This window comes from Diospyros lotus, chromosome 6 (genome assembly GCF_014633365.1).
Source record: "Diospyros lotus cultivar Yz01 chromosome 6, ASM1463336v1, whole genome shotgun sequence".
NCBI lineage: Eukaryota > Viridiplantae > Streptophyta > Magnoliopsida > Ericales > Ebenaceae > Diospyros > Diospyros lotus.
The window spans coordinates 30,075,334-30,087,614 of record NC_068343.1 but is presented as its reverse complement, the minus strand read 5'-3'; the positions used below and the strand labels follow the sequence as shown (position 1 = coordinate 30,087,614).

At 39.3% G+C, this 12,281-nt stretch overlaps 1 protein-coding gene across 1 annotated transcript; it reads right to left on the bottom strand.

Moving 5' to 3' along the window:
• Positions 1–10,243: 10,243 nt before the first annotated feature.
• Positions 10,244–11,020, bottom strand: LOC127804461 (uncharacterized). Its single transcript, XM_052341324.1, has one exon. It carries the CDS (start codon positions 11,018–11,020, stop codon positions 10,244–10,246), a length of 777 nt encoding a protein of 258 aa, XP_052197284.1.
• Between the last annotated feature and the right edge of the window lie 1,261 nt (positions 11,021–12,281).

Here is a 12,281-nt window from a genome sequence, read left to right as displayed (position 1 = left end):
AAAAATATGGCTATAGATTCATTTTTCAATTAAATTGAAATATGGTTATGTTGTCATGCTATTTTGACAATGTCTAATACAGGGCCAGTTGCGGGTGCTACATTATCAAGTACATCGAGGACATTTTGAGGCATAATAAGGATCATTGGGAGACACACCAGACGTTGGATGATGTCCGTACCCTCCGTAAGCAGATAGGAATATTGTTGTATGGACATGGAAATAGAGTATAGTATATCACAGTATATCTTGTAAATGTATATGTTTTTTCCTTTCACAACCATTGTGGTGTTTTGTTGTGTATTATTCTATTGGTTCAAATGATGTATATAGACATAGCAAGTAGTGTAGTTCAGGTTCATATGGTGGTATGTGTTGTGGATAAGTGGTAGTACCTTGTTGAACATAGAGACTGAATACAGGTTCAATGGCCTGGAAATAGAGGATACTCTGCCAAAATTTTTATAATTGATTTTGCCTTTCTTGGTTGGGTGGGTGTAGGTGTGAAGGTACGGGCCCAAAATTAAAAAAATATTGTTAATGAAATCGCATTTCATGCCATATGGGGATTGGTATAAACACCCCCCCCGCAAAAAAAAAAAAAAAAAAAAAAATCGGGTCTAGTTGGCCAACTAAGCCAAGTCAGGCTTAGTTAGGCAACTAAGCCCGGCGTAATATTTATTTGTTTTCTTTTGCAATTTTTTTTGACTTTCTTGATTCGGTGGGTGTAGGTACAGGCCCAAAATTACAAAATGATTGTTAATGAAATCACATTTCATGACATATTGGTCCAATGTTCATGGTAAGTAATAAGTTATAACACTTGACCCTAAAGATATTGATCACTCAATCATGAAGCACATCTTATAACAATTTTCTTTGCATTCTATATTATTTCACGCTAAGAGTGTCACCAAAGATCCTCTGACGGCTAATGGAACACGGGGATAGGTACAAAACACAAAGAAAAAAATAAAAAATATAAAAAAAAGGCTTAGTTGGCCAACTAAGCCCGAGCCGGGTTTAGTTGGCCAACTAAACCTGGCCGTGTTGCGAGTGGCCACGAGGCTGGCTTACGGCCACTCGCGGTAGGCCCGCGGCATGCATGCATGCCTAGGCTTCTGCGAGCAGTAGCGAGGCTGTGGCTCACGGGCGGGCGGTGGCATGCATGCCGTGACCCGCCATTTTTTTTTTTTTTTGGGATAGGGGCGGCTTATTAAAGCAGCCCCTATCCCTCTTTTCTATGCTTCTTTCTCTTTTTTCCCAAAACCCCTCTCCCTCTTACCCAACCTCCCAAACCGCCCTCTACCCCATTGCCAATGAATCGTTGTTAGGATTTGTGTCCCGAATCCATACAACGTAGTTGCTTCTATGCTTGCATCTACGAATTGTTCAGGTATTCCTTGACTATTTTTTGTTCATGGAAGGAATATGAGATATTTGTTCATTTGTGGATATATAAAGATGTATAGATGGGGATTGGGGCACGGTTTGGTGTGCTTTGGTAGTGGAGTTTGTGGCTTTTACTTTTGGGAGATCTTGCACCTTCAACTTCTTATTTCATGTGTTTATCTCTAATATGCATGTTAGGTGTTCGATGAAATACCGCACCTACTATTTGCACTCATATGGCACCATAAATTTAGGTAGTTTGGTTTATATTTTCGGAGGTTTGGTGGGCCTTATTTTTACTCTATTTCGTTGTGATTTTGGTACCCATAGCTTATGTCTACTCCTATTGGTTTCATGTATACTTCCAAGCTTGAACATGCCACCCAAAACCCATAATTTGCACACCGCGAGCAAGGGCAAGGCCATAGCTGAGAGCTCTAGTGTTTCCAAAAGGGCATGTGTCGCCCCACCTCAATATCAAGTGTACCACACTCCCCATGCGAAAGAACGAGCCAGTGTCATTGCCACCTGGACTCTGCACAAAGAAATGGAGGTTGATTTGTTGAATTTCGAACCCACCGGCGTCACCGAACTGATCTATTCCAAGAAGTGGGAGAAGTTTTCTTCGATGCCTCACAAGGTATATCCAGCCCTAGTGTGCAAATTTTTCGCAAATCTTAACCCAAACATTATCGGGGCTGATGACGACGAGGACGACAACCATGCATTCCATACTTACGTTCGGGGGATGTGGGTACCATTCAGCCCGGCAGTGATACAACAATATTATCAAGTGGTCGAAGGGACAGACGTGCCAGACATCGAGGACTGGAACCAAGTTGCCCATTGCTGTTTCAATGAAGACATTACCCCATAGTGGCCTCGTAGCAACATAGTGATGCATAATGAGCTAAACCTCAAGCTCAAAGTGCTTCACTACATTCTTTCCTACAACATTGCCCCTTCCTCTCATATGACAGAGATTTGTCATTCACGGATGCAGCGGCTTTACGCAATCGCCATAGAGCACGATTTGAATTTCGGTGAGCGCATTTTCTACCAAATTATGGCATTGGCCCCATACCAAAGGCAATAAGCGGCAGATATACTTCCTGTCTCTCATATCGGCGTTGTGCAAGAGGGCTCGAGTTCCACTATCATCATCTGAAGCTGATAAGACGAAGCCCATCACGATCGGCCTCTACACAATTCGTCAGTCCCAAACTCAAATTGCTCAGCACCGACATGAAACACGCTTAGCGGATGAAGCCAAGGGCGATGAAGTTAAGGGAGATGAAGCTGAGGAGATGATTGAACCAGAGGTGTAGCTTACAGTTCGACCACCGCCCCGACAATGACCAGGAGGGGTGAATTTTGGCCCTATTCTAGAAGCCATTCAGAACCAGCTACAACAAGATAGGGAGAACACATCTACACAGTTCCAACTCCTGCAAGCGGGACTAAACAAACTTCGAGCAGACATGCGTTCCAACCATGAGGCTATGATGACCATGGTCGCCCAACTCATGACGGCACGAGACCCGCCACCACCCCCATCGGCGGACAATTGAGCAATCTCCCCGCTCTCGCACTTTCCATGTGAATGATGAAACCTTGTTTGTTGTTGGTTTAATTCAAAGTTTTTTTATTTTTGTTGTATTTTTGTTGTTTTGGTTGATTGTTTATTATACCCTTATTCCGTTTTGATGCTTGGCCACCATTAAAGCGTGTTTTGTAATTTATATTGCTTTCGAGAGATTCAATATGAATTAGTAAATGGTAATGAACAACATAAGGTCTGATAATAAATAGAGAAACCGTTATGTCATGTGAAATACTATGAGACGATCAAGAGTTTTGTGACCCCACTTTTAGTTTTGTTTTAGGCACTCAATTTCATCATCTTTTATGGTTATCTTTCTCTATTCGCATTCTTTACATTTACTTAATAAAAATTTTGGTAGAGTCTCCCTTGTTATTCGGGCATTGAACCTGTATTTGAGACTAAGTCTCTTTGTCCAACAACATATTACGACACAACCTTTCAATTGAATCAGTTACAAGTTTAGGTAAAGGAAACTAAAATATTACAGTTGTTAAAATATGAATAAATCTCAATTTAAATAATAATGTAAAAAACAACATTTATTTCTGAAAACAGGAAATATAATTGTGTAATGCTGTGTCAGAAGCCTTTTGGTCATCTTCCTTTTGTCGTGGCAATGATTTTAAGCATTGCTGAAACACGAAAGATCATATGGTCAGTAACAAATCCATTAACATTGTAAACACGAGTAAGAACTCACATTAATCCTCAAAAGATAAGTGATGACATTATACCATGCGTGAATGACTTCATGTCTATTGATTGTTTGCATCATTTTCAATATTATCATCAACAGGATTGCACAATCGTACAGGGCATCGACGACGAGTGTGTCTAGTTTCTTTGCAAATGCTATATTTTTGGCTTGCCCTTGCAACGGCCCTATCAGCAACCTTGGATTCCTGAGTAGAGGCTGTGCTCGACTCTCCAATGGAGGAAGTCCATTCATTAGGGCAACTAAGGCGGTTGTGTCCCTGTGCACCACATTTTCCACATGATTTCCTTATACGAGTTTCCCTAACGGAAGGAATCCGACTCTCTCTTGGTTTACCCGGTTGTCTTCTTTGTGTGGGTGGGAGTACAACCACACCTCTAACTTGCGTAGGTATAACCCAAACAGACTGGTTAGGGAGAGGATTGATGGGAGGTGCATATGCGCACCTAATCCAGTCTACGGTGTAATATTGATGGCAAAACGTACGGTAGTGCACACACATTAAACTGTCACGTATGGCAAATAAAGACAGTCTTAATATATCATATTAAATAATAAACGTAATAAGTAAAACAAAGTCAAACCATGATACCTGCTAGCAGCAATTGCATGAAGACACGATAATTGATCAAGGTCCCACTTACAACAACTGTATGTCCTTGTAACAATGTCAACTATCCTATTGCCTTCCTTAGCATGTTTCACTAAGTACTTGTTCCCGTGTATTATAGGAACTGCACGACATCCTCGATCTAATGTTTTTATCATGGACAAAGTTGATATGTGCCACTACAGTAGAGGTAACATCAGTTTGGAGTCTCGCAGCAACAACACGCCTATCGCTAAACCATTTCTGAAGCATATGTCTCAAAAATTCATGTGCACTTGTTATAGGCAATCGTCGTGCTTTCATCATGCATTTATTAAGAGACTCGGCAATGTTGGTGGTCATTATAGAATATCTTCTTCTCGGAGAATATGCACGTGACCACTTTTTCAATTTTGCTTCCACCAATGTCAGATGTGTCTGAGGATGCATCGATTGGATTTCTGCCAAGTATGTATCACACTCTACTGTGGTGTAGCTGTATGCTGCATGATAGAATGCATCCATCACATCCTTTCGTTGTCTACACCGTTTCTTCAAGTTTTGCTTAAGGTGGAAGAAACAAAACACATGTGGGACAGAAGGGAAGACACGGCTCATCGCATTCGCAATGCTTTGGTGACAATTGGATACGATGACCAAATCATCCCGCACACCGATAGCCTCTCTCAATTTCCTCAAATACCAAATCCATGACCTGTTAGACTTACTATCTTTGAATCTAAAAGCGATGGGATAAATCATCTCCTCCCCATCTTTGCAAGTGGCAACGAAAATCACCCCTTTGTATTCACCTTTTAAATGGGTGGCATCAACGGCAACAACCGGTCTTATGTAAGACCGAAAACCCTGAAGGGAAGCTCCGAGCACAAAAAATGAATATAAGAAATTATTATTTTCATCTATCTCTATTACAGTGATACTGCCAGGATTTGTTTCTTTTAACATGTGAAAATAGGAGGGTAGCTGCTGAAATGACTCAGTTGCATTGTCATAAGTGAGTCTCTTTGCATGTTGTAACGATCTCCAAGCTTTAGTGTACATGATCTGCACACCATGCTGCTCCAACAACTCCCCCATTAGCATTCCAGGTGTATATTCACCACTCACCACTCTTTCTGAGAACAAACTTCCGATAACAATAGCCTTCATACTCCGAAAATGTGAATCATACACGTCTGGAGTACATGTGTGACCCGGTATAAACTTCACCACATGCCAAAACAAACAACTAGGTTTGCATCTTGCACGAAGCAAAAACTTGCAGTTCATATCCTTGTAACCAGCCTCAAATCGAACCGTGCATGAACGTCTGATTCGATAGTCTATCTTCACATCAACACAATAGTGTCCAAAGGCCAAAATCAATTCTTGTTTACTTTTAAATAGTGTGCCCTGATAAAAAATATCACCCCGGCAGGGAGTCGGCACTTCAGGTCGCGTTACCTCAATTGCATAGTTTTCTACACCAGGAACTATCCAATTCCCTTGTAAAGGGTTGTCCTCAAATTGTGAACCTGAAAATCTTACTTTCGGGTACTCCACACTAGCTCCTTCTTCATCATGAAAACCACTATCATCACCATTATCATTTGTTTCATTATCACCATCATCTGTGTGATTATCATCTGTGTGTGCAGCATCATTTGACAAACCAGTCATACCATATATACTAAAATCATCTTTCCACAATGAACTATGTGCGGATGTAAATGGAATGGCAACACCTGCATCCTGATTACCACAACTGTATGAAGGCAATTGGTTTTGTGGCTTACTATGTAGGTTAGAAACTCCAGCATTTTTGCAAATCATATTAACATATATCACTTTATATCTACTTTCATCGAACATAATAAACTTGACACCATGGTCGTCCTTGATAAGGAACTTACTAACTGGAAGACTGGTTGAGGGTTCCGTTATAAAATGAATGTTGATGTTATACCTTGTTTTATCAATTCCTATCACTGTGTAAACAATCTCAATCAATTTAGTAAAAGTCACATTCTTGTAGGCCCCCATACACATCTTATTACCCCCTACATACGTATTATCATTCCATTCTCCATTCCACATGATGACTAACGACGCTACATCCATTGCTGCAATATTCAAAGGAAGAAATTAGTCTCACCATTGGTGCCATGGGACACACACACACATACGCAAGTCGGTCCTAACCATTGGTAAGCTTTATTTGTTTTTTGAAATGTGTATTTTATTTTCTTTTTCTTGAGAGACGAGTTATAAAATTCAAATTCATTACTTTTGACTTATAAAACAACAATCTTATTATTAATATAATCTTCTAATTTTAACTAAATATGTAGTTTATGAAAAAAAAAAATTCAAAATCACACTCAGAATTTTTAAAGATTTTATGAAAAACTTTGGAGGAGGCATATGCCTTTTAAGTGTTCAGTTTTAAATTTAATTTTTTAAAAAGTCATTTTTTTTTTAAGTAACATGATAACATCAAATTTATTGTGAAACCCGATCGGGCTTGGTGGGGCGGGTTTCGGGGGCCCACTAAACCCGATCGAGTTTTGTGGGGGCGGGTTTCGTGGTCCCACTAAACCCGATCGAGTTTTGTGGGGCTGTGCCGATCGGTCCCCTTTTGCCCCACCAAATCCAATTAGAAACATAGATCGGGTTTTGTGGGTCTACGAAACTCGATCAGGTTTCCTGGCTCCACGAAACCCGATTACAATGTGTAGTTTCCAAATTTTTTTTGTTTCATGCAAATCGGTCAGATTTGGAATGATATCTAAGCAATTATGTGTTCTACTCACAATCACAATCATTCTACACAGCTTAATAAGTAATGTGTTATAAAAATAAGAATAATGAAAAACAAAAAAATCAAAATCGATACCTTCAATCTGACTGAGAATGCTTGTTGGAGAGAAAGAAACTTAGTGAATGCAACTTCTTCAATGAGGTCCTAGTTCAACTGATGAACAAGTTTGTGATCAACCAACAAGCAAATAGGAAGAATGATTAAGTTTGGGATGTTTCGGCAATGGAGAAAGTCAGAGTGTGAATGTTGGTAGGAAGGAAATGAAGAATGATAATGTGAGAGAGATAAGGGTATTTTCGTAAATTAGGTTAAGGGCAATACATGCTCTACATTTTTAAATCTCATTAAGGGTATTTGAGGTATCTCACATAAAAGTGGCTATAGAGTGCAATTAGTTTGTTTACTAATATAAAAATGTTTTTTTATTATAGAAGGGTTAAAAACAATTTTATACATTTAATCTGAGTTAATTATGAATTCCTCTCTTTTGTCGGCTTCTTCAAGCTGTAAATTCCTCTGGCCTACCCCCGTAATGGGTAGGAGGGAAGTTAAAGGTGCCTTAAGGAGACCCCAGCCAAAGGGATAAAGAAGGTAAAAGCTAAGCTGGCTCTCCACTCAGTCGGCATTATTGTTCATTTTGTAAACCAGGGAGCAATTGAGCTAATTAATATGAAAGTCTTGATTTGGCAAGTTATGTGTTTATGAAATATATTATTATTTATGTTTAAAATTTCATCAATGGTAGATCGATATTGGATACTATGAATTTCTACCTACTTAGAGAATAGCTATTAATATGTGTTATCAACATTTACTAGTATTTATATTCAAGCTTAGAAGTAATTGATTTGAAAGTGAGATTGGTCTGGTAATGTGTCTTTCAACTTGGTAATATTTTCATATGGCTTATTTAATAGTCAAGGTATTTTGAGCAGCTACATGTACTCCTAGCTATGTAACCATCATGTATGGCAAGAATACTATGAATATATGAGGTCTTTTGGACCGCATGGGGTATACATAAAGCCTTTGGGGCGTATATCTTGTGTTCTTAGCCCTTTGGGGGCATGCTCTGCGCTAGCTTATGACCATGTTATCATGTATAATTTCTCCTGAGTGATTGGTGTTGGAGGTATCTTACTCTTCTCTCAACAATCTCACCCACTCCAATCACGTTGTGTGTGATTGTAGTATAAAACTGAAGAAGACTTAAAAGAGATGTGTATTTCGGTGATTGAAAAGAAACTGAGATACAAAGCCTATTTATAGGCAGGATTCAAGAAACAAACATAATGACACTATTTAAAAGATTATTAATATCACACCATTAAAACACTATTAAATTTAAGAAACGTTTTAGCCTATTATGCTTCTGACGTTTGCTCTTTCATCCTCTGTCTTTTGATCCTTCGTTTGCCACAAGTTTATTCAACATTTCCCCCCCTTAAACTTGTACTGTTCAGCATCCCTAGCTTGTCTCGAAGATATTGGAAATCTTTAGACTTGAGTGGCTTAGTGAATATATCTGCAATTTGTTCCCCTGTCTTGACATAAATCAGCTCTATCTCCTTGCTCTTGATTTGTTCTTGGATGAAATGAAATCGAGTATCTATATGCTTTGATCTCTCATGATGAACTGGATTTTTGGCTAAAGCAATAGCTGACTTATTATCAACATAAACTTTGGTCGGACTATTCTGTTCCAACTGCAACTCTCGAAGCAATCTTCTTAACCATACTGCATGACATGCACATGAGGCAGCTGCGACATACTCAGCTTCACATGTCGACAAAGCAACTATAGACTGTTTTTTCGAAGACCATGTGAAAGCAGTACCCCCGAAGTGGAACACATAACCTGTAGTGCTTCTCCGATCATCTAGGCTACCAGCCCAATCACTATCACTGTACCTAACAAGCTCCAAGTTCTCTGATGAATAAAACATGCCATAATCAATTGTACCTCTGATGTAGCGTAGAATCCTCCTAGCCGCCATCAAATGAGAACTCCTTGGTGTTTCCATGTATCGACTCACCAAGCCTACACCAAATACAATGTTAGGTCTTGTGCATGTTAGATACCTCAAACTTCCAATCAGACTCTTGTAATAGGTAGGGTTCACCTCCTTGCCTTCTCCTTCCTTTGTGAATCTAGTACCACAGTCAACAGGAATATCAACCGGGTGACAATCTTCCATCGAAAACTTCTTCAAAATCTCTTGGGCATATTTGGCTTGTGAGATATATATCCCATCTCTACCTTGCTTAACTTCTATTCCCAAGAAATAAGCCATAAGTCCCAAGTAAGTCATTTCAAACTCTTTCTCCATTGACATCTTGAATTCTTCAATCATCGAGGAGTTACTACCAGTAAAAATCAAGTCATCAACATAAAGGCAGACAAAAACCATATCACCTTGAGAGTTCCTTTTCACATATAAAGCATGCTCATATGGACATCGTACAAAACCAGTCTGACTGAAGTAGGTATCAATTCTAGCATTCCAGGCCCGTGGCGCTTGTTTCAACCCATATAACGCTTTCTTTAATCGGCACACTTTATCCTCTTGCCCTTTTTGACTGAACCCGGGAGGCTGCTTTATGTAGACTTCTTCCTTCAAATACCCATTCAGAAATGCTGATTTTACGTCCATCTAAAATATCCTCCACTTTCTCTGGGCTGCTATAGAAATTATCAGTCTGACAGTATCAAGGCGAGTGACAGGAGCAAATACCTCATCATAGTCTACTCCATACTTTTGTTTGTAGCCTTTGACCACCAATCTTCAACTGGAGTAGCATTTTGCCTTTCCCCTTGACTAGCCTTTGTGACAAATCACCAAACGTGATAGTGCCACTAAATTCTTCATCGAGCTCCGCAAAGAACTCCTTTCTACCACACATGTGGTTGGATGCTCCCGTGTCCAAATACCATGTACTTGAACTCCCGGTGTCCACACCACTATAAGCCATTAGTAGTACCCCATCATCTTGTTTTTCTTCATTGTCAGCATAATTGACTTTCTCCTCATTTTTCTTATGGTAACACTCAGAGGCATAATGACCAAACTTATTACAGTTATAGCATTGAATGCTAGATTTATCATACCTCCAGTTTGACTAGCGTCCACGACCTCGTCCTCGGCCACGATTGCGACCACGTCCTCTTTGACTGGTTGTGCCTTCACCATCACCACCATTGTCATCTTCCTTAGGATGGAATCTACCACCTCTACCTCTTTGGCCATAACTTCTTCCTTTTCCTCGTTGATAGTTTCCTCGACTTGACTCACCACGTTTCCCTTGAAGTGATAACTTGGTTTGCAATGCTTGTTCAAGGGGTTTTTCATCTCCCTTGAGTCTCTCCTCGTATGCTTGAAGTGAGCCCATCAATTGTTCCACATTCATCTCCTCCATATTTTTTGATTCTTCAATGACCATCGTCACAAAACTAAATTTTGAATCAAGTGACCTCAAAATTTTTTCCATGACTCGAGCATCATCTATTTTCTCTCCATTTCTTCTTAGTTGGTGGACAATAGAAATCACTCGAGAAAAATAATCAGAAATTGACTCTAATTTTTCTTGACGCAATGTTTCAAATTGTGCTCGAAGAGTTTGGAGACGAATTTTCTTTACCTTTTCCACACCACCAAATGCCTTTTGGAGAAGTTCCCAAGCCTCCTTGGATGTAGTGGCTGAGGAAATTAGCTCAAACATGCTTTCATCAACTCCCTGATAGATTGTATAAAGTGCTTTTTTGTCTTTTTTCCTTTGCTCCTTCAATTCTTTCTTAGCCCCAGCAGTTAGTGCGGCTTCATCTGTCACGTTCTTTGGCTCATCATAGCCATCTTCAACAATCTCCCATATGTCGAGTGAGCCCAAAAAAACTTTCATTTGTATACACCAAATATCATAGTTTTGTTTTGTGAGCTTTGGAGGAAGAATCGAATTTGTAGCCATTTTGTAAGTTTCAAAATAACTTTGAAGTCTTTTAACTTTCAAGCAAAGTTTACGTGAGCTACTAAATTAAAACCCACTAATTAAAACAGTGAGCCACCAGCCACCAAAAATCAATGTAAAGCTCACCAATTTTGACTTTTTCTTTGTTGGAAATCCAAAGCTGCAAAGCCACGTGACTTACTCCACCAAATTATATTTTCTTTTGTCTTTTCTCTTCAGTTCCAATACTCCTTCACCACGTGCAATCTGCAAATGCTGGGCTCTTTATGTTTTGCTGGTTCGTCTTTTCCTTGGTGCACAGCTTCCTTCTCCAGACGATTTTTCCAAACAACCTTTTGTAATCAAACTTGGATGATGGCGATAGTCTGGAGATGCCGCCTCCTTCGCAAATCTGATTCCTCAGGCTCTGATACCACTATGTTGGAGGTATCTTACTCTTCTCTCAACAAACTCACCCACTCCAATCACGTTGTGTGTGATTGTAGTATAAAACTGAAGAAGACTTAAAAGAGATGTGTATTTCGGTGATTGAAAAGAAACTGAGATACAAAGCCTATTTATAGGCAAGATTCAAGAAACAAACATAATGACACTATTTAAAAGATTATTAATATCACACCATTAAAACACTATTAAATTTAAGAAACGTTTTAGCCTATTATGCTTCTGAAGTTTGCTCTTTCATCTTCTGTCTTTTGATCCTTCATTTGCCACAAGTTTATTCAACAATTGGCAGTAGCCATGATTACCCTACATAGGCTCCCAGGCTTGGTGATGCCATGTTTAATATGATTTGCTCCCGAGAGAGGACGCTCCTCGGTGATGCCATGTTTACAGCTTATAAAATGAAATGGTATGCGGGCTTCCGAATGTATAGTGGCTGCACGCTTTATAGATAACAAGTGAATTTTCCTCTCTTTCGAGTTATGGATTCTACTCATAGTTTGAATAACAATTTCAAATAGACTACTTATGTTAAGATTTGAAATTACCACGGGTTCTTCATTGGATTATATATATATAATTTTGGAAAGATACTATGTCTCTTAAAAGTTGTGATTTTGGAAATCTGGTTGCTTTAGCAACTGTTAAGCTAGGTCTTGCGCACAAGTAAGGCAGCATGACTAGTTTGATCCTCCTGCAAAAATCACGTTGCACTTTTTTTTTTTTTTTAAGATTGATTTCTAACAATATA

Excerpts from the sequence above, each read along its gene's own strand:
- LOC127804461 (XM_052341324.1), bottom strand. The coding sequence starts at position 11,020 with ATGAAAGTTTTTTTGGGCTCACTCGACATATGGGAGATTGTTGAAGAT.